This window comes from Heterodontus francisci, chromosome 8, assembly GCF_036365525.1.
Source record: "Heterodontus francisci isolate sHetFra1 chromosome 8, sHetFra1.hap1, whole genome shotgun sequence".
NCBI lineage: Eukaryota > Metazoa > Chordata > Chondrichthyes > Heterodontiformes > Heterodontidae > Heterodontus > Heterodontus francisci.
In genome coordinates, this window is record NC_090378.1 from 127,117,871 (window position 1) to 127,141,363 (window position 23,493).

General features: G+C 48.5%; 1 protein-coding gene across 1 annotated transcript in view; it reads right to left on the reverse strand.

The window, feature by feature from the left end:
- LOC137373269 (probable voltage-dependent R-type calcium channel subunit alpha-1E) overlaps nt 1–23,493 on the reverse strand; it is a 1,486,297-nt gene that overhangs the window by 83,830 nt on the left and 1,378,974 nt on the right. The window contains exons 32-38 of the mRNA XM_068038118.1: nt 23,359–23,469; nt 21,799–21,882; nt 21,088–21,204; nt 12,915–12,980; nt 12,703–12,794; nt 9,335–9,476; nt 8,277–8,404 (exon numbers count right to left, since the gene is read on the reverse strand). Coding sequence (XP_067894219.1) covers nt 8,277–8,404; nt 9,335–9,476; nt 12,703–12,794; nt 12,915–12,980; nt 21,088–21,204; nt 21,799–21,882; nt 23,359–23,469 — 740 coding nt within the window. The remainder of the gene's footprint in view (nt 1–8,276; nt 8,405–9,334; nt 9,477–12,702; nt 12,795–12,914; nt 12,981–21,087; nt 21,205–21,798; nt 21,883–23,358; nt 23,470–23,493) is intronic.

Sequence of the window (23,493 nt, forward strand, 5' to 3'; positions counted from 1 at the left end):
GTGTGCAAGTCTGAGTGTGTGTTGTGAGTGTGAGTGATGTGAGTGTGAGTGTGAGTGTCTGAGTATGTGTTGTGTGATGTGAGTGTAAGTATCTGAGCGTGTGAGTGATGTGAGTGTGAGTGTGTGTGTCTGAGTGTGCATTGTGAGTGTGTGGGTGACGTGAGTGTGTGAGTGATGTTAGTGTAAGTATCTGAGTGTGTGAGTCTGAGTGTGTGTTGTGAGTGTGAGTGATGTGAGTGTGTGTGAGTGTCTGAGTATGTGTTGTGTGATGTGAGTGTAAGTATCTGAGCGGTTTGAGTGCCTGAGTGTGTGAGTGATGTGAGTGTGAGTGTGTGTGTCTGAGTGTGCATTGTGAGTGTGTGGGTGACGTGAGTGTGTGAGTGATGTTAGTGTAAGTATCTGAGTGTGAGAGTCTGAGTGTGTGTTGTGAGTGTGTGAGTGATGTGAGTGTGAGTGTGAGTCTGAGTGTGTGTTGTGAGTATGAGTGATGTGAGTGTGAGTGTGTGTTGTGAGTGTGTGAGTGATGTGAGTGTGAGTGTGAGTGTGTGAGTGTGTGTTGTGAGTGTGAGTGATGAGTGTGAGTGTGTGAGTGTGAGCGTATGTTGTGAGTGTGAGTGATGTGAGTGTGAGTGTCTGAGTATGTGTTGTGTGATGTGAGTGTAAGTATCTGAGTGTGTGAGTCTGAGTGTGTGTTGTGAGTATGTGAGTGATGTGAGTGTGAGTGTGAGTGTGTGAGTGTGAGTGTGTGTTGTGAGTGATGTGAGTGATGTGAGTGTGAGTGTCTGAGTGTGTGTTGTGAGTCTGAGTGTATGTTGTGAGTGTGAGTGATGTGAGTCTGAGTGTGTGTTGTGAGTGTGTGTGTGTGAGTGTGTGTGTGAGTGATGTGAGTGTGAGTGTCTGAGTGTGCGTTGTGTGATGTGAGTGTAAGTATCTGAGCGTGTGAGTGTCTGAGTGTGTGAGTGATGTGAGTGTGAGTGTGTGTGTCTGAGTGTGCATTGTGAGTGTGTGGGTGACGTGAGTGTGTGAGTGATGTTAGTGTAAGTATCTGAGTGTGAGAGTCTGAGTGTGTGTTGTGAGTGTGTGAGTGATGTGAGTGTGAGTGTGTGAGTGTGAGTGTGTGAGTGTGAGTGTGTATTGTGGGTGTGAGTGATGTGAGTGTGAGTTGTGAGTGTGTGAGTGATGTGAGTGCGAGTGTGTGAGTCTGAGTGTGTGTTGTGAGTGTGAGTGATGTGAGTGTGAGTGTGAGTGTGAGTGTGTGAGTGATGTGAGTGTGAGTGTGTGAGTCTGAGTGTGTGTTGTGAGTGTGAGTGATGTGAGTGTGAGTGTGAGTGTGAGTGTATGTTGTGAGTGTGAGTGATGTGAGTGTGAGTGTCTGAGTATGTGTTGTGTGATGTGAGTGTAAGTATCTGAGTGTGTGAGTCTGAGTGTGTGTTGTGAGTATGTGAGTGATGTGAGTGTGAGTGTGAGTGTGTGAGTGTGAGTGTGTGTTGTGAGTGATGTGAGTGATGTGAGTGTGAGTGTCTGAGTGTGTGTTGTGAGTCTGAGTGTATGTTGTGAGTGTGAGTGATGTGAGTCTGAGTGTGTGTTGTGAGTGTGTGTGTGTGAGTGTGTGTGTGCGTGTGAGTGATGTGAGTGTCTGAGTGTCTGAGTGTGCGTTGTGTGATGTGAGTGTAAGTATCTGAGCGTGTGAGTGTCTGAGTGTCTGAGTGATGTGAGTGTGAGTGTGTGTGTCTGAGTGTGCATTGTGAGTGTGTGGGTGACGTGAGTGTGTGAGTGATGTTAGTGTAAGTATCTGAGTGTGAGAGTCTGAGTGTGTGTTGTGAGTGTGTGAGTGATGTGAGTGTGAGTGTGTGAGTGTGAGTGTGTGTTGTGGGTGTGAGTGATGTGAGTGTGATTGTGAGTGTGTGAGTGATGTGAGTGTGAGTGTGTGAGTCTGAGTGTGTGTTGTGAGTGTGAGTGATGTGAGTGTGAGTGTGTGAGTGATGTGAGTGTGAGTGTGTGAGTCTGAGTGTGTGTTGTGAGTGTGAGTGATGTGAGTGTGAGTGTGAGTGTGTGAGTGTGAGTGTATGTTGTGAGTGTGAGTGATGTGAGTGTGAGTGTCTGAGTATGTGTTGTGTGATGTGAGTGTAAGTATCTGAGTGTGTGAGTCTGAGTGTGTGTTGTGAGTGTATGAGTGTGTGAGTGTGTGAGTCTGTGTGTGTGTTGTGAGTGATGTGAGTGATGTGAGTGTGAGTGTCTGAGTGTGTGTTGTGAGTGTGTGTGTGTGAGTGTGTGAGTCTGTGTGTGTGTTGTGAGTGATGTGAGTGTGAGTGTCTGAGTGTGTGTTGTGAGTGTGTGTGTGTGTGAGTGATGTGAGTGATGTGAGTGTGTGTGTGAGTGTCTGAGTGTGCGTTGTGTGATCTGAGTGAAAGTATCTGAGCGTGTGAGTGTCTGAGTGTGTGAGTGATGTGAGTGTGTGTGTCTGAGTGTGCATTGTGAGTGTGTGGGTGACGTGAGTGTGTGAGTGATGTTAGTGTAAGTATCTGAGTGTGAGAGTCTGAGTGTGAGAGTCTGAGTGTATGTTGTGAGTGTGTGAGTGATGTGAGTGTGAGTGTGTGAGTCTGAGTGTGTGTTGTGAGTGTGTGAGTGATGTGAGTGTGAGTGTGAGTCTGAGTGTGTGTTGTGAGTGTGAGTGTGAGTGATGTGAGTGTGAGTGTGTGAGTGTATGTTGTGCGTGTGAGTGATGTGAGTGTGAGTGTCTGAGTATGTGTTGTGTGATGTGAATGTAAGTATCTGAGTGTGTGAGTCTGAGTGTGTGTTGTGAGTGTGAGTGATGTGAGTGTGAGTGTGTGTTGTGAGTGATGTGAGATTGAGTGTCTGAGTGTGTGTTGTGAGTCTGAGTGTATGTTGTGAGTGTGAGTGATGTGAGTGATGTGAGTCTGAGTGTGTGATGTGAGTGTGAGTGTGTGAGTGTCTGAGTGTGCGTTGTGAGTGTGTGGGTGATGTGAGTGTGTGAGTGATGTTAGTGTAAGTATCTGAGTGTGAGTCTGAGTGTATGTTGTGAGTGTGTGTTGTGAGTGTGTGAGTGATGTGAGTGTGAGTGTGAGTCTGAGTGTGTGTTGTGAGTGTGAGTGTGAGTGATGTGAGTGTGAGTGTATGTTGTGCGTGTGAGTGATGTGAGTGTGAGTGTCTGAGTGTCTGAGTGTGCGTTGTGTGATGTGAGTGTAAGTATCTGAGCGTGTGAGTGTCTGAGTGTGTGAGTGATGTGAGTGTGAGTGTGTGTGTCTGAGTGTGCATTGTGAGTGTGTGGGTGACGTGAGTGTGTGAGTGATGTTAGTGTAAGTATCTGAGTGTGAGAGTCTGAGTGTGTGTTGTGAGTGTGTGAGTGATGTGAGTGTGAGTGTGAGTGTGTGAGTGTGAGTGTGTGTTGTGGGTGTGAGTGATGTGAGTGTGAGTTGTGAGTGTGTGAGTGATGTGAGTGTGAGTGTGTGAGTCTGAGTGTGTGTTGTGAGTGTGAGTGATGTGAGTGTGAGTGTGAGTGAGAGTGTGTGAGTGTATGTTGTGAGTGTGTGAGTGATGTGAGTGTGAGTGTGAGTGTGTGAGTGTGAGTGTATGTTGTGAGTGTGAGTGATGTGAGTGTGAGTGTCTGAGTATGTGTTGTGTGATGTGAGTGTAAGTATCTGAGTGTGTGAGTCTGAGTGTGTGTTGTGAGTGTATGAGTGTGTGAGTGTGTGAGTCTGTGTGTGTGTTGTGAGTGATGTGAGTGATGTGAGTGTGAGTGTGTGTTGTGACTGTGTGTGTGTGAGTGTGTGTGTGTGTGAGTGTGTGGGTGACGTGAGTGTGTGAGTGATGTTAGTGTAAGTATCTGAGTGTGAGAGTCTGAGTGTGAGAGTCTGAGTGTATGTTGTGAGTGTGTGAGTGATGTGAGTGTGAGTGTGTGAGTCTGAGTGTGTGTTGTGAGTGTGAGTGATGTGAGTGTGAGTGTGTGTTGTGAGTGTGAGTGATGTGAGTGTGAGTGTGAGTCTGAGTGTGTGTTGTGAGTGTGAGTGTGAGTGATGTGAGTGTGAGTGTGTGAGTGTGAGTGTATGTTGTGCGTGTGAGTGATGTGAGTGTGAGTGTCTGAGTATGTGTTGTGTGATGTGAATGTAAGTATCTGAGTGTGTGAGTCTGAGTGTGTGTTGTGAGTGTGAGTGATGTGAGTGTGAGTGTGTGTTGTGAGTGATGTGAGTGTGAGTGTCTGAGTGTGTGTTGTGAGTCTGAGTGTATGTTGTGAGTGTGAGTGATGTGAGTGATGTGAGTCTGAGTGTGTGATGTGAGTGTGAGTGTGTGAGTGTCTGAGTGTGCGTTGTGAGTGTGTGGGTGATGTGAGTGTGTGAGTGATGTTAGTGTAAGTATCTGAGTGTGAGTCTGAGTGTATGTTGTGAGTGTGTGAGTGTGTGAGTGACGTGAGTGTGAGCGTCTGAGTGTGTGTTGTGAGTGTGAGTGTGTGAGTGTGAGTGTGTGTTGTGTGTCTGAGTTGTATTGTGTGTCTGAGTGATGTGTGTGTGTCTGAGTGTGTGTTGTGAGTGTGAGTGATGTGAGTGTGTGAGTGTGTGAGTGTGTGAGTGTGAGTGTGTGTTGTGAGTGTGAGTGATGTGAGTGTGAGTGTCTGAGTGTGTGTGAGTGTGTATGAGCTGAGAGCCTCCTTCAGTTGAGACAAACAGCAACATTGAGGAGAGACAGGCTGGTCTCCAGGATATAAAGAGGGTAAACTCTGTGCCTAGTCCAGGTATGGCCCAATACCCCTGGCAGCTGAAGAAGGGCATTGGCACCAATGTGAATACCCAGCCAACCATGTCAGGAGGTGGCTCCTGGGAAGTTTGAGATGGTCTCCATGTGGGTGTAGATTGTATCTATTCAGAAAGCGAGGTGCAGTGTAAAGAGAGGGCTGGTAGCAGAGTAACCGAGATACTGTCTCCTTAAAGAGAGCCCGTCATTCCTCAACCAGTGAGGGGCAACCACTGGATGCGAAGTCAATATGAAGCAAACCTTGCAGGCCACCCTACAAGGGCACTTCCTCCCCAGTCCCAGGGGGGGCGCGATCGTGCACACTATTGTGTACATGTCCTTATAGTGAATCCTTCCGCTACAAAGAAAGCACATTCAGTTAGACAACAGCAACAGTTGGGGAGTGCACAGTTTCTACCGCTGAGCAAGAAGAGAGTTCAGCACCACTTCCACACCTGGAGGCAGTGTCATCCTCTGCTTCAGGTCAAGCTGCTGATTGGCCAAATGCCCCGTCTTAGGGCTTGAGGCATTGACTGGCAACAATCACCCCATTAATGTGGTTAAACAGAGAGACAAACAATATTCACATGGGCTGCAGGGGACAACCAAGAGGTTATAATCTCTTGTCTTTCCCATCCCCTTTTTTCATCACTTTAACAAAGCTCTCTTAGCCTCAAGGTCCACAAACTTTCACTTCCTGGAGAACCATCCTAGCATTCATAGTGAAAGCTCTCATGTGAAGCTACAGGCCTTTAGGTTAAATAAAAGACATTCAGTCCTCCAATAGCTGAAGTAGCTCCCATCAAATTGTCTTGATTTTACTGACCCTCCATGGGTACACTTGGATTTATTGTTTAACACACCATTCTCTGCCCTCCAATTTAGCCCAGGATGACTATGAACAGATTTTCACATCTAATGATGAGTTATCGGGATTCTGATGTCCAAGGCACACTGGGTAAAAGTGGGTGATTCACTTGCCTCCAGCAGTGTGAGTCTGATAGGTGTCTGATTTGCTCTCAGTTCCTGTACAGCACGCACTGTGCAGAATCAGGTCCATATTAAGGATGTGCTGTTACATTGCGCACAAAATTGCCTTTAATGGGTCAAACCTGCTGGAAGATCACGAGTATTTTGATACTCAAAGGCTGAGCATAAAGATTGTAGCCTCCAAATTGTTTCACAACACAGTATTAACTCCCACTGCACCATTAGACAGATACAACCAAATTGAGAAGAAGAGAAAGACACCAGTCAGTGTACAGATATCACCCAGAGAGAGGGACTGAGAGACACCAGTCAGTGTACAGATATCACCCTTAGAGAGAGGGACTGAGAGACACCAGTCAGTGTACAGATATCACCCTTAGAGAGAGGGGACTGAGAGACACCAGTCAGTGTACAGATATCACCCTGAGTGAGAGGGGACTGAGAGACACCAGTCAGTGTACAGATATCACCCTGAGAGAGAGGGACTGAGAGAAAGCAGTCAGTGTACAGATATCACCCTGAGAGAGAGGGACTGAGAGACACCAGTCGGTGTACAGATATCTCCCTGAGAGAGAGGGACTGAGAGACACCAGTCAGTGTACAGATATCACCCTGAGAGAGGGACTGAGAGACACCAGTCAGTGTACAGATATCACCCTGAGTGAGAGAGGACTGAGAGACACCAGTCAGTGTACAGATATCACCCTGAGAGAGAGGGACTGAGAGACACCAGTCAGTGTACAGATATCACCCTGAGAGAGAGGGACTGAGAGACACCAGTCAGTGTACAGATATCACCCTGAGTGAGAGTGGACTGAGAGACACCAGTCAGTGTACAGATATCACCCTGAGTGAGAGAGGACTGAGAGACACCAGTCAGTGTACAGATATCACCCTGAGAGAGGGACTGAGAGACACCAGTCAGTGTACAGATATCACCCTGAGTGAGAGAGGACTGAGAGACACCAGTCAGTGTACAGATATCACCCTGAGAGAGGGACTGAGAGACACCAGTCAGTGTACAGATATCACCCTGAGTGAGAGGGGACTGAGAGACACCAGTCAGTGTACAGATATCACCCTTAGAGAGAGGGACTGAGAGACACCAGTCAGTGTACCGATATCACCCAGAGAGAGGGACTGAGAGACACCAGTCAGTGTACAGATATCACCCTTAGAGAGAGGGACTGAGAGACACCAGTCAGTGTACAGATATCACCCTTAGAGAGAGGGGACTGAGAGACACCAGTCAGTGTACAGATATCACCCTTAGAGAGAGGGGACTGAGAGACACCAGTCAGTGTACAGATATCACCCTGAGTGAGAGGGGACTGAGAGACACCAGTCAGTGTACAGATATCACCCTGAGTGAGAGGGGACTGAGAGACACCAGTCAGTGTACAGATATCACCCTGAGTGAGAAGGGACTGAGAGACACCAGTCAGTGTACAGATATCACCCTGAGTGAGAGAGGACTGAGAGACACCAGTCAGTGTCCAGATATCACCCTGAGAGAGAGGGACTGAGAGACACCAGTCAGTGTACAGATATCACCCTGAGTGAGAGAGGACTGAGAGACACCAGTCAGTGTACAGATATCACCCTGAGAGAGGGACTGAGAGACACCAGTTTGTGTACAGATATCACCCTGAGTGAGAGAGGACTGAGAGACACCAGTCAGTGTACAGATATCACCCTGAGTGAGAGGGACTGAGAGACACCAGTCAGTGTACAGATATCACCCTGAGAGAGGGACTGAGAGACACCAGTCAGTGTACAGATATCACCCTGAGAGAGGGGACTGAGAGACACCAGTCAGTGTACAGATATCACCCTGAGAGAGAGGGGACTGAGAGACACCAGTCAGTGTACAGATATCACCCTGAGAGAGGGACTGAGAGACACCAGTCAGTGTACAGATATCACCCTGAGTGAGAGAGGGACTGAGAGACACCAGTCAGTGTACAGATATCACCCTGAGTGAGAGGGGACTGAGAGACACCAGTCAGTGTACAGATATCACCCTGAGTGAGAGGGGACTGAGAGACACCAGTCAGTGTACAGATATCACCCTGAGAGAGAGGGACTGAGAGACACTAGTCAGTGTACAGATATCACCCTGAGTGAGAGAGGGACTGAGAGACACCAGTCAGTGTACAGATATCACCCTGAGAGAGAGGGACTGAGAGACACCAGTCAGTGTACAGATATCACCCTGAGAGAGAGGGGACTGAGAGACACCAGTCAGTATACAGATACCTCTGTTTGTCCCAATCAGAGTGTCTTTTGAATCAATATAACCTTTATTCACAGACTTCAGGCTAAATTCCCCACCCTTGGTGTGTTGCAGGGGCCTAGTGGGGAGAATCGAATCCTCTCATTCTTTCAAGTGTGTGGCTCCCCTGTCCTATGTCCTGAAGAATATTTGCTTCCTTGCTTAGTTTTGGTGAAGCACTGCATGCCATAATATTGCAGCCCATACTTATGTAAAGCAAATCTTTCGCAAGCAGATTCCCCGCTGACAGGGTTGGGACACCTACCATGCAGCCCGATCATACTCGGCCCAGACCCGCACAAACTCATCCAGGTGGTGTGGGCCTAGGATTGACGAATCCCGCGTCAGGTACTCAAAGTTATCCATGATGACAGCCACAAACAGGTTCAGCATCTGAAAGGAAAGGGAAACCCACTTCAGAAACCAGGACAGAGCCCTTTACATGATGCAACGCATCCAGGCCCAGTTCGACAGGGACGTGCCTGAAATAACCTCTTGACCTGTTGTAGGCCTTGACATCTGAGGGCCCTCAAAGCCCCTTAAGGATGCCTCACACTGACTTGAGCTCAGGAGCGAAGGCAAGCGGAATCTGGCAGTGTAGCCGCAGTGATGGTGTGTACTGGGCCCAGCTGATAGATGGTGTATAACTCTGGGCACTGCACTGCAATGGAACCACAGCTTCGGCCTGCTGAGGTACAGACAGAGCAAATAACCCAATGCCAGAGATTAGGGGAAGGTGGCTCGGGAAGACACTAACAAAAGAAAGACTTACATTTCTATAATGTTTTTCATCTCAGGACAACCCAAAGCACATTACAGCCAATGAAGTGCCTTTTGAAGTGTGGTTGTAATGTAGGAAATGTGACAGCCAATTTGCACACAGCAAGCTCCCACAGACAGCAATATGATAATGACCAGATAATCTGTTTTAGTGATGTTGTTTGAGGGATAAACATTGGTCAGGTCAGAGGGGGTAACTCCCCTGCTCCTCTTCAATGTAGTACCATGGGATATTTTACATTAACTTGAGAGAGCAGAAATGGCCTCAGTTAATGTCTCATCCAAAAGACAGCACTGGGATTGTCAACCTGAATTTTGTGCTCAAATAATTGGAGTGGGACTTGAACCCACAATATGCTGATTAAAGGCGAGACTGCTACCCACTGTGGGTATGGCTGACATGAAGGAAGCTGGGACTGTTTATACTAAGTGTTGGGAAAGGGGTTTGGCTGGTTAGAGAATCATTCTAATTATTGAAAATGACCGAGCTCTTGTATCAAGCCCTTCACCAATTGGATCTGATGCTCCAAGATTGTCACTTACAAGGAATGAGCAGAGGAATATGAAGGAGACGAAGTAGAAATAAGCAAAGTCTGTGCCACAGCGGGTCTCCGGGTTCCCCTCACACTTCTTCTCACTCAGGCAAGCTAGCATGATCTCCTGCCAGGACTCCCCCGTCGCACTCCTGCAGCAAGCACACAAGCTCCATCATTATGGGGAGAAACACCGGGCAATGGAGAAAATACTGGTGAATGGGGAAAAACAACTTGATATTGCAGAAAACCACTGGGTGTTGGGGGGAAATAAACCACTGGGTGTTGGGGGAATAAACCACTGGGTGTTGGGGGAATGAACCACTGGGTGTTGGGGGGAAATAAACCACTGGGTGTTGGGAGGAATTAACCACTGGATGTTGGGGGGAATTAACCACTGGGTGTTGGGGGGAATTAACCACTGGGTGTTGGGGGGAATTAACCACTGGGTGTTGGGGGAATTAACCACTGGGTGTTGGGGGAAATAAACTACTGGGTGTTGGGGGAAATAAACTACTGGGTGTTGGGGGAAATAAACTACTGGGTGTTGGGGGAATGAACCACTGGGTGTTGGGGGAATGAACCACTGGGTGTTGGGGGAATAAACAACTGGGTGTTGGGGGAAATAAACCACTGGGTGTTGGGGGAAATAAACCACTGGGTGTTGGGGGAAATAAACCACTGGGTGTTGGGGGAAATAAACCACTGGGTGTTGGGGGAAATAAACCACTGGGTGTTGGGGGAATGAACCACTGGGTGTTGGGGGAATGAACCACTGGGTGTTGGGGGAAATAAACTACTGGGTGTTGGGGGAAATAAACTACTGGGTGTTGGGGGAAATAAACCACTGGGTGTTGGGGGAAATAAACCACTGGGTGTTGGGGGAAATAAACCACTGGGCATTGGGGGAAATAAACTATTGGGTGTTGGGGGAATAAACCACTGGGCGTTGGGAGAATAAACCACTGGGTGTTGGGGGGAAATAAACCACTGGGTGTTGGGGGGAAATAAACCACTGGGTGTTGGGGGAATGAACCACTGGGTGTTGGGGGAAATAAACTACTGGGTGTCGGGGGAAATAAACTACTGGGTGTCGGGGGAAATAAACTACTGGGTGTTGGGGAAATAAACCACTGGGTGTTGGGGGAAATAAACCACTGGGTGTTGGGGGAATACACCACTGGGTGTTGGGGGGAAATGAACCACTGGGTGTTGGGGGAATAAACCACTGGGTGTTGGGGGAATGAACCACTGGGTGTTGGGGGAATAAACCACTGGGTGTTGGGGGAATAAACCACTGGGTGTTGGGGGAATAAACCACTGGGTGTTGGGGGAATAAACCACTGGGTGTCGGGGGAAATAAACCACTGGGTGTCGGGGGAAATAAACTACTGGGTGTTGGGGGAAATAAACTACTGGGTGTTGGGGGAATGAACCACTGGGTGTTGGGGGAATGAACCACTGGGTGTTGGGGGAAATAAACTACTGGGTGTTGGGGAAATAAACCACCGAGTGTTGGGGGAATGAACCACTGGGTGTTGGGGGAAATAAATCACTGGGTGTTGGGGGAAATAAATCACTGGGTGTTGGGGGAAATAAACCACTGGGTGTTGGGGGAAATAAACCACTGGGTGTTGGGGGAAATAAACTACTGGGTGTTGGGGGAAATAAACTACTGGGTGTTGGGGGAAATAAACCACTGGGTGTTAGGGGGAAATAAACCACTGGGCGTTGGGGGAAATAAACTACTGGATGCTGGGGGAAATAAACTACTGGGTGTGGGGGGAATAAACTACTGGGTGTTGGGGGAATAAACCACTGGGTGTTGGGGGAATGAACCACTGGGTGTTGGGGGAATAAACCACTGGGCGTTGGATAAAAATAAACTACTGGGTGCTGGGGGAAAAAAACCACTGGGTTTTGGGGTAGAAAATCACTGGGTGCTGGGCGGAAAACCACGAGGTGTTGGGTGAAAACACTGCAAAATGGGGAAAACATAGGGTTATGGGAAAAACGCTGGGCTGTCGGCAAAACACTGGGTAATAGGCAAAAAGAAACATTTGGCATTGGGGAAAAATACTGGGTTTTGGCGAAAAACACTTGGCATTGGGGGAAAAGCACTGGGTAATGGAGATGGTGTGTGTTTCACTGTTCAATGCACCATACCCTGGTTCGATGACTTCCTGCAATTTCTGGATGAGTATGGGATCCAGACCCACATGATAGGAAAACATGAGGCTTGTGAAGAGGTGAAGGTCCAGCTATTGGACAAGTGTAACGCTGTACCTATCTAAGTTGGAGGTGAATGAATTTAGAATTATTATGGAAATTGCTGTAGTTTTAACCCTGAAGCTAACTCTTACAGTATTGATAGTTATAATCTGGTTCTGTCTGTGTCAGCCAACCACCTGTTGGAAGGTGCACTTTGGTGATGGGGGTGAGTTAGTGTAAACTAATTACCTAACTTACAGGACTAATGTCTCAAAATATAGAATTAATAATAGAATGTGCTGAAGAAACGCAGAGCTGAAAATGGACTTGTACTCAGCAGCTTCCCAAAGTTCAACAGAAAAGCAACTGCAGAAAAATAAAAGTCAAGAGTAAAATACTGCGAATGCTGAAACTCTGATGAAAAGTCATCGACCTGTAACGCTAACTCTGCTTCTCTCTCCACTGATGCTGTCTTTCGGCATTTTCTGTTTTAATTGCAGAAAGAAAGGAATAAGGAATTATACTGACCTGACAGACTGTGGATCGATAGATCTTTGCTCATTAGCTAGGAATTCAGCTTATTTCATTTTCATGCATTCTCAGGATGTGGCATCACTGAAATCTATTCCTTATTCCTAGTTGCTCTGGACACAACTGACTGACTTGCTAGGCCACTTCAGAGGGCAGTTAAGAGCCAATCACATTGTTGAGGGGCTGAAATCACATACAGGCTCAGAGCGGGTAAGGACAGCAGGTTTCCTTCACTAAAGGACATTAGGGAACCGGTTGGGGCTTTCCGGTGATCTGACACCTTTGTGATCACTTTTACAAAGACCAGCTCTTTATTTCCAGATCTTTTTAATACTGAAATAAAATTCTAAGACCATTAACATAAGGTGAATATTTGCTGATTAGTTTCTGCAGATATTTAATATTTTAAACTTTTTTTTTTAACAGCAGTGCTGCTGTCTTCCAGATTGATAATATATAAACTATATGTGTCTGTGGGATAAAGCTTACAGAAAGACTTTTGCTGGATTAGCATTTCTCATTGCGGAGCCGATAGTATAAGGTAAGCTTTCAAATCGGATGTAACCCACAAATTTGAAGGGTCTAACAGACATTGTTTCGCTTTCTGTCACTATGACAGTACAGGCTGTGACTCACCTGAACAGCAGCATCAAGGCATTGAAGAAGGTGTGGAAATTGTTGTGCAGATTGATGGGGGTGCTGTCCTCCAAGCCGATGTTTCCAAAGAGCTGTGCGGATCCAGGAAGAGATTGAAGCAGCTCTGTTAGTCAGCACACAGAATACTGGCTCAATGCATTCATATATATCTATTCACATGTGAAGTCTTTATCTGTAACAGAGACTCCCACCTGCATTCCAATGATGGCGTATATGAAGAATAACATCGCAATCAGGAGGCAGACGTATGGAAGAGCCTAGGGAGGAGAACATTTACTAATCGTGAACACGACAACATGGTAATCAGAAAATGGCAAACACAAGGAGAAAAGCCCAAACCTCTTGTTTGTTAATGGTTTGCTGGAAATGCCAGTGCACCAATACCTCAACCACTGCACAGTACACCAATACTGCCACCAGTGTATCAACACCTCAACCAGTGCACCGATATCACACCAGTGCACCGATACCTCAACCAGTATTTCAACCAGACCTTCAATAACACAATCACAGCACTAATAGTTCAATCAATGCTCCAATACCTTAATGAAAGGAAAATACTGCAGGTGCTGGAAATTTGAAATAAAAACAAGAAATGCTGGAGATACTCAGCAGGTCAGGCAGCATCTGTGGAGGGAGAAGCAGAGTTAACGTTTCAGGTCAGTGACGCTTTACCAGAACTGAAGTCCATCGATACTTCAACCAGTGCACCAATATTTCAACCAGTGCACCCATACCTCAACCAGTGCACCCATACCTCAACCAGTGAACCAACATTTCAACCAGTGCACCAATACCTCAACCAGTGCACCAATATTTCAACCAGTGCACCAATACCTCAACCAGTGCACCAATATTTCAACCAGTGCACCCATACCTCAACCAGTGCACCCATACCTCAACCAGTGCACTAATACCTCAGCCAGTGCACCCATACCTCAACCAGTGCACCAATACCTCAACAAGTGCACCCATACCTCAACAAGTGCACCCATACCTCAACCAGTGCACCAAAACCTCAACAAGTGCACCAATACCTCATCCAGTGCACCCATACCTCAACCAGTGCACCAATACCTCAACCAGTGCACCAATACCTTAGCCAGTGCACCAATACCTCAGCCAGTGCACCCATACCTCAACCAGTGCACCAATACCTCATCCAGTACACCCATACCTCAACCAGTGCACCAATACCTCAGCCAGTGCACCCATACCTCAACCAGTACACCCATACCTCAACCAGTGCACCAATACCTCAACAAGTGCACCAATGCCTCAGCCAGTGCACCCATACCTCAACCAGTACACCCATACCTCAACCAGTGCACCAATACCTCAACAAGTGCACCAATACCTCAGCCAGTGCACCCATACCTCAACCAGTACACCCATACCTCAACCAGTACACCCATACCTCAACCAGTGCACCAATACCTCAACCAGTGCACCAATACCTCAACCAGTACACCCATACCTCAACCAGTGCACCAATACCTCAAACAGTGCACCCATACCTCAACCAGTGCACCAATACCTCAACCAGTGCACCAATACCTCAACAAGTGCACCAATACCTCAACAAGTGCACCAATACCTCAGCCAGTGCACCCATACCTCAACCAGTACACCCATACCTCAACCAGTGCACCAATACCTCAACCAGTGCACTAATACCTCAGCCAGTGCACTCATACCTCAACCAGTGCACCAATACCTCAACCAGTGCACTAATACCTCAGCCAGTGCACCCATACCTCAACCAGTGCACCAATACCTCAACAAGTGCACCAATACCTCAACAAGTGCACCAATACCTCAACAAGTGCACCAATACCTCAACCAGTACACCCATACCTCAGCCAGTGCACCCATACCTCAACCAGTGCACCAATACCTCAACTAGTGCACCCATACCTCAACCAGTGCACCCGTACCTCAACCAGTGCACCAATAACTCAACCAGTGAACCAATACCTCAACAAGTGCACCCATACCTCAACCAGTGAACCAATACCTCAACAAGTGCACCAATACCTCAGCCAGTGCACACATACCTCAACCAGTCCAGCCAGACCTCAACCAGTGCACCCATACCTCAACCAGTGAACCAATACCTCAACAAGTGCACCAATACCTCAGCCAGTGCACACATACCTCAACCAGTCCAGCCAGACCTCAACCAGTGCACCCATACCTCAACCAGTACAACCATACCTCAACCAGTGCACCCATACCTCAACAAGTGCACCAATACCTCAGCCAGTGCACCCATACCTCAACCAGTACACCCATACCTCAACAAGTGCACCAATACCTCAGCCAGTGCACCCAAACCTCAACCAGTGCACCCATAGCTCAACCAGTGCACCCATAGCACAACCAGTACACCCATACCTCAAACCAGTGCACCCATACCTCAACGAGTGCACCAATACCTCAGCCAGTGCACCCATACCTCAACCACTGCATCCATAACTCAACCACTGCATCCATAACTCAACCAGTACACCCATACCTCAACCAGTGCACCCATACATCAACCAGTGCACCAATACCTCAGCCAGTGCACCCATACCTCAACCAGTACACCCATACTTCAACCCGAGCACCCATACCTCAACCAGTGCACCCATAACTCAATAAATGCTGGCCTGGCCAGCGACGCCCACATCCCATGAGTGAATTAAAAAGAAATACCTCGAGCACTGCCCCAAAACCTCGAGCACTGCACCAAAACCTCGACCACTGTGCCAAATCCTCGACAACTGCACCAATACATCGACAACTGCACCGCTACCTCGACCAGTTGACCAGTACTTCAACCAGTGCACCAATACCTCTACCACTGCACCAATACCTCAACCAGTGCACCCATACCTCAACCAGTACACCCATACCTCAACCAGTACACCCATACTTCAACCCGGGCACCCATACCTCAACGAGTGCACCAATACCTCAGCCAGTGCACCCATACCTCAACCAGTGCATCCATAACTCAACCAGTACACCCATACCTCAACCAGTGCACCCATACCTCAACTAGTGCACCCATACCGCAACCAGTGCACCAATACCTCAGCCAGTGCACCCATACCTCAACCAGTACACCCATACTTCAACCCGAGCACCCATACCTCAACCAGTACACCCATACTTCAACCCGAGCACCCATACCTCAACCAGTGCACCCATAACTCAATAAATGCTGGCCTGGCCAGCGACGCCCACATCCCATGAGTGAATTAAAAAGAAATACCTCGAACACTGCCCCAAAGCCTCGAACACTGCACCAAAACCTCGACCACTGTGCCAAATCCTCGACAACTGCACCAATACATCGACAACTGCACCGCTACCTCGACCAGTTGACCAGTACTTCAACCAGTGCACCAATACCTCTACCACTGCACCAATACCGCAACCAGTGCACCAATACTTCAACCAGTGCACCAATACTTCAACCAGTGCACACATACCTCAATCAGTGCATCAATACCTCAATCAGTGCACCTAACTTCAACCAGTGCACCAATACCTCAACCAAGCACCAATACCTCGTCCATTGCACCAACCAGGAGTTGCCCTGGGAGTCCTCAACATCAACTCTGGACCCCATGAAGTCTCATGGCATCAGATCAAACATGGATAAGGTCACCTCCTGCTGATTACCACCTACCGCACTCCCTCAGCTGATGAGTCAGTACTCCTCCATGTTGAACAGCACTTGGAGGAAGCACAGAGGGTGGCGAGGGCACAAAATGTACTCTGGGTGGGGGACTCCAATGTCTATCACCAAGGGTGGCTCGGTAGCAACACTACTGACCGAGCTGGCCGAGTCCTAAAGGACAGATCTGCTAGACTGGGTATCCGGCAGGTGGTGAGGGAACCAACAAGAGGTGAAAACATACTTGACCTCGTCCTCACCAATCTGCCTGCTGCAGATGCATCTGTCCATGACAGTATTGGTAGGAGTGACCACCGCACAGTCCTTGTGGAGATGAAGTCCTGCCTTCACATTGAGGATACCCTCCATCGTGTTGTGTGGCACTACCACCATGCTAAATGGGATAGATTTCAAACAGATCTAGCAATGCAAAACTGAGCATCAATGAGGTGCTGTGGGCCATCAGCAGCAGTAGAATTGTACTCAACCACAATCTGTAACCTCATGGCCCGGCATAACCCCCACTCTACCATTACCTTCAAGCCAGGAAACCAACCCTGGTTCAATGAAGAGTGCAGGAGGGCATGTCAGGAGCAGCACCAGGCATACCTCAAAATGAGGTGTCAACCTGGTGAAGCTGCAACCCAGGACTATCTGCATGCCAAACTGCATAAGCAGCATGTGATAGACAGAGCTAAGCGATCCCATAACCAACGGATCAGATCTAAGCTCTGCAGTCCTGCCACATCCAGCCGTGAATGGTGGTGGACAATTAAACAACTAACTGGAGGAGGTGGCTTTACAAATATCCCCATCCTCAATGATGGGGGGCCCAGCACATCAGTGAGAAAGATAAGGCAGAAGCATTGGCAACAATCTTCAGCCAGAAGTGCCGAGTTGATGATCCATCTCGGCCCCCTCCTGAAGTCCCCAGCATCACAGATACCAGACTTCAGACAATTCGATTCACTCGGCGTGATATCAAGAAACGACTGAAGGCACTGCATACTGCAAAAGCTATGGGCCCTGACAATATTCCGGCAATAGTACTGAAGACCTGTGCTCCAGAACTTGCCGCGCCCCTAGCCAAGCTGTTCCAGTACAGCTACAACACTGGCATCTACCCGGCAATGTGGAAAATTGCCCAGGTATGTCCTGTACACAAAAAGCAGGACAAGTCCAACCCGGCCAATTACCGCCCCATCAGCCTACTCTCAATCATGAGTAAAGTGATGGAAGGTGTCATCAACAGTGCCATCAAGCGGCACTTGCTTAGCAATAACCTGCTCAGTGACACTCAGTTTGGGTTCCGCCAAGGCCACTCAGCTCCTGACCTCATTGCAGCCTTGATTCAAACATGGACAAAAGAGCTGAACTCAAGAGGTGAGCTGAAAGTGATTGCCCTTGACATCAAGGCAGCATTTGACTGAGTATGGCATTGAGGAGCCCAAGCAAAACTGAAGTCAATGGGTATCAGGGGGAAAACCCTCCGCTGGCTGGAGTCAAACCTAGCGCAAAGGAAGATGGTTGTGGTTGTTGCAGGTCAATCATCTGAGCTCCAGGACATCATTGCAGGAGTTCCTCAGGGTAGTGTCTTCGGCCGAACCATCTTCAGCAGCATCATCAATGACATTCCTTCAATCATAAGGTCAGAAGTGGGGATGTTCGCTGATGATTGCACAATGTTCAGCACCATTCGTGACTCATCAGATACTGAAGCAGTCCGTGTAGATATGCAGCAAGACCTGGACAATATCCAGGCTTGGGCTGATAAGTGGCAAATAACATTCATGCCACACAAGTGCCAGGCAATGACCATCTTCAACAAGAGAGAATCTAACCATCTCCCCTTGACATTCAACGGCATTACCATCGCTGAATCCCCCACTATCAACTTCCTAGGGGCTACCATTGACCAGAAACAGAACTGGAGTAGCCATATAAATACCGTGGCTCCAAAAGCAGGTCAGAGGCTAGGAATCCTGAGGCGAGTAACTCACCTCCTGACTCCCCAAAGCCTATCCACCATCTACAAGGCACAAGTCAGGAGTGTGATGGAATACTCTCCACTTGCCTGGATGGGTGCAGCTCCAACAACACTCAAGAAGCTCAACACCATCCAGGACAAAGCAACCCGCTTGATTGGCACCCCATCTACAAACATTCACTCCCTCCACCACTGACGCACAGTGACAGCAGTGTGTACCATCTGCAAGATGCACTGCAGAAATGCACCAAGGCTCCTTAGACAGCACCTTCCAAACCCGTGACCTCTACCAACTAGGAGGTCAAGGACAGCAAATGCATGGGAACACCACCACCTGCAAGTTCCCCTCCAAGTCACACACCATCCTGACTTGGAACTATATCGCCGTTCCTTCACTGTCGCTGGGTCAAAATCCTGGAACTCCCTTCCTAACAGCACTGTGGGTATACCTACCCCACATGGACTGCAGCGGTTCAAGAAGGCAGCTCACCACCACCTTTTCAAGGGCAATTCGGGATGGGCAATAAATGCTGGCCTGGCCAGTGATGCCCACATCCCATGAGTGAATTTAAAAAAAATACCTCGAACACTGCAACAATTCCTCGACCTCTGTGCCAAATCCTCGACAACTGCACCAATACATCGACAGCTGCACCGCTACCTCGACCAGTTCACCAATACCTCAACCAGTGCACCAATACTTCAACCAGTGCACCAATACTTCAACCAGTGCACACATACCTCGCCCAATGCACCAATATCTCGACCACTGAACCAATACTTTAACCAGTGCACCCATACCTCAACCAGTGCACCAATACTTCAACCAGTTCCCCCCTACCTCGACCAGTGCACTAATACTTCATCCAGTGCACACATACCACAACCATTGCACCCAAACCTTAACCAGGGCACCCATACCTCAACCAGTGCACCAATACTTCAACCAGTGCACCCACACCTCAAACAGTGCACTAATACTTCAACCAGTGCACCAATATTTCAACTTGTGCACCAATACCTTATCCAATGCACTAAATCCTCAACCAATGCACCAAGACCTGGATGAATGCACCAATATCGCGTCCACTGCTCCACTACCATGACCAGTGCTCCAATACCTTGACCAGTATACCAATAACCCGACCAGTGCACCAATACCTCGACTACTGCACCAATACCTCGACCACTGCACCAACAGCCCGACCAGTGCACCAATAACCCGACCTGTGCACCAATAACCCGACCAGTGCACCAATAACCCGACCTGTGCACCAATAACCCGACCACTGCACCAATACCTCGACCAGTGCACCAATACCTCGACCACTGCACCAATACCTTGACCACTGCACCAATACCTCGACCACTGCACCAATAACCCGACCACTGCACCAATACCTTGACCACTGCACCAATACCTCGACCACTGCACCAATACCTCGACCACTGCACCAATACCTCGACCACTGCACCAATAACCCGACCACTGCACCAATACCTCGACCACTGCACCAATAACCCGACCACTGCACCAATACCTCGACCACTGCACCAATACCTCGACCACTGCACCAATAACCCGACCACTGCACCAATACCTCGACCACTGCACCAATACCTCGACCACTGCACCAATACCTCGACCACTGCACCAATAATCTGACCACTGCACCAATACCTCGACCACTGCACCAATAATCTGACCACTGCACCAATACCTCGACCACTGCACCAATACCTCGACCACTGCACCAATACCTCGACCACTGCACCAATAACCCGACCACTGCACCAATACCTCGACCACTGCACCAAAACCTCGACCAGTGCACCAATACCTCGACCACTGCACCAATACCTCGACCAGTGCGCCAATACCTCGACCACTGCACCAAAACCTCGACCACTGCACCAAAACCTCGACCAGTGCACCAATACCTCGACCACTGCACCAAAACCTCGACCAGTGCACCAAAACCTCGACCACTGCACCAATAGCCCGACCAGTGCACCAATACCTCGACCACTGCACCAATAGCCCGACCAGTGCACCAATACCTCGACCACTGCACTAATACCTCGACCACTGCACCAATACCCTGACCACTGCACCAATACCTCAACCACTGCACCAATAACCCGACCACTGCACCAATACCTCGACCACTGCACCAATAACCTGACCACTGCACCAATACCTCGACCACTGCACCAATAACCTGACCACTGCACCAATACCTCGACCACTGCACCAATAACCTGACCAGTGCACCAATACCTCGACCAGTGCACCAATACCTCGACCACTGCACCAAAACCTCGACCACTGCACTAATATTTCAACCCATGCAACAGTATATGTAACAGGGAGCAGGCTGTTGAATGTGCAGTTTTGCACATTGTCCGGGGGCTCCTTTGTGATTCTTGCACTGAGGATACTACAGCAAGGGGCAATGTCTACGACTGGGGAAAGGTGCGTTCAGGGCTATCGCCTGGATGCACAGCTTCTAATGGTATGAACTGCCCTCACAATGGATTCTGGGAGGAGGCCAGAACTAAAGAGATGTATCGAAAAGATGGGACTTCAGCTGGACATGTGGAATGGGCTCTCTCTCCTGTCTCAATCTCGTAGCCTTGCTGAGTGTGACATTGTTGAACCCATTTCCATTTTCAGTGACTGGAAGTGCTTGAATGTTTCTTGTACCTTAAAGGACTGTACAAAGGTCCAGAGGAGAATTCGGATGGTGTAGCCCTGGCGAAGGAGCTTGATCAGGCGGGCAGCACGGAACAGCTTCAGGAAGTTCAGGTTCACAAACTTTAACTGCAGAGAGAGATTTCAATGTTAGATCAAAGGCAATCCTTTCACCATCTGCGTCACCGTTATTATGACTGTCTGCTGTCTCTCTGCTTTTTCACAGGGTATTCGGGAACGTTTACATCCGGAGACTCCCTGTTATCCTGTCTCCTTTCCTGCTTTCCACTTTCTCACACCTAGGCAGTAAAACAAGCAGCACACAAGGCTCTTCTGCCAGCTATCAATGCCCCCTCCACCTACCCTGCATCAGTCAGTGCCCCAATACACTGTCCATGCCCCAGTGCTCCATCAACGTCCCTCTACCTGCACCCCAACAATACCCCTCTTCCCCATCAGTGAACCCTGTATGCCTGTAAATTTGCTGTCAGTGATCTGCTATACCAACAGTTCCTCTCAATAGTTCATGCTTCCCCCAATGCCCTTTCAGAGACCTTCTACCCCCTCAGTGTCTCTCACATTCTCACTCACTTTCTCCCTCCCAATCATGCCCTTTCACTCTCTCCCTCTCCATCAGGCCCTATCTCTCTCGCTGTCTCTCCCAAACACGCACTCTCTCACACTCTCCCTCACACTAATATGTATTGGATTGAAGCACCATACATTGCATTCGTTAACGATGATCTCACTGATGCTGCCCACCACTGTCACAAAGTCAAATATGTTCCAGGAGTCTCGGAAGTAATTCTGTGAGAAGGGAATTAATATAAGATGTCAGAATAGCAAGCAGAAAACCATTCACTGACAAACATAACCTGCAAATTGTAACTGCTGCCTCAGTTCCACAGATACACGGGAGCACAGTTTGAGCTGCATCATATCAGGATGGTCCTAACTGGTGATTATGATGGTCAGACATCACTGAATTCACAGGGCTTCCCAGTGTCAGCTCCCTCACCCATTCCATTACATGACTTCCTCTTTATCCATAGTTAAGCTGCACTGTTCCACCTGTCCCATCAAACACTCCCAGGATAGGTACAGCACGGGGTTAGATACAGAGTAAAGCTCCCTCTACACTGTCCCCATCAAACACTCCCAGGACAGGTACAGCACGGGGTTAGATGCAGAGTAAAGCTCCCTCTACACTGTCCCCATCAAACACTCCCAGGACAGGTACAGCACGGGGTTAGATACAGAGTAAAGCTCCCTCTACACTGTCTCATCAAACACTCCCAGAGCAGGTAGAACACAGGTTGGATACAGAGTAAAGCTCCCTCTACACTGTCCCATCAAACACTCCCAGGATAGGTACATCACGGGGTTAGATACAGAGTAAAGCTCCCTCTACACTGTCTCATCAAACACTCCCAGGGCAGGTACAGCACGGGGTTAGATACAGAGTAAAGCTCCCTCTACACTGTCTCATCAAACACTCCCAGGGCAGGTAGAACACAGGTTGGATACAGAGTAAAGCTCCCTCTACACTGTCCCATCTAACACTCCAAGACAGGTATAGCATGGGGTTAGATACAGAGTAAAGCTCCCTCTACACTGTCCCATCAAACACTCCCAGGACAGGTATAGCATGGGGTTAGATACAGAGTAAAGCTCCCTCTACACTGTCCCATCAAACAATCCCAGGCCAGGTATAGCATGGGGTTAGATACAGAGTAAAACTCCCTCTACACTGTCCCATCAAACACTCCCAGAGCAGGTAGAACACAGGTTGGATACAGAGTAAAGCTCCCTCTACACTGTCCCATCAAACACTCCCAGGACAGGTACAGTACGGGCTTAGATACAGAGTAAAGCTCCCTCTACACTGTCCCCATCAAACACTCCCAGGGCAGGTAGAACGCAGGTTGGATACAGAGTAAAGCTCCCTCTACACTGTCCCATCAAACACTCCCAGAGCAGGTAGAACGCAGGTTGGATACAGAGTAAAGCTCCCTCTACACTGTCCCATCAAACACTCCCAGGACAGGTACAGTACGGGCTTAGATACACAGTAAAGCTCCCTCTACCTCAATCCCCTCATTGAGTGGTGTGTTTTGTCTATTGCTGAGCAAGGCATAGAGATTTCACTTGATCACCACGCCTATAACAAACCCGGGCGACAACAGATCGTGCAGGACAATTCATGGCTCCACCAATTTTGATATGCAAAGTTGAAATGACAACATTTTTCTCTAAATTTTGTTAAATTCTCTCTGTGCTCACCAGGAATCCGAAGGCAATGATTTTGAGAATACACTCGAGTGTGAAGGCGATGGTGAAGGCAATGTTCATGAACTTTAGGACACTCACGAAGCCTGACGGGGGAGAATGATGCTGTAATAAAAACATACATGGACA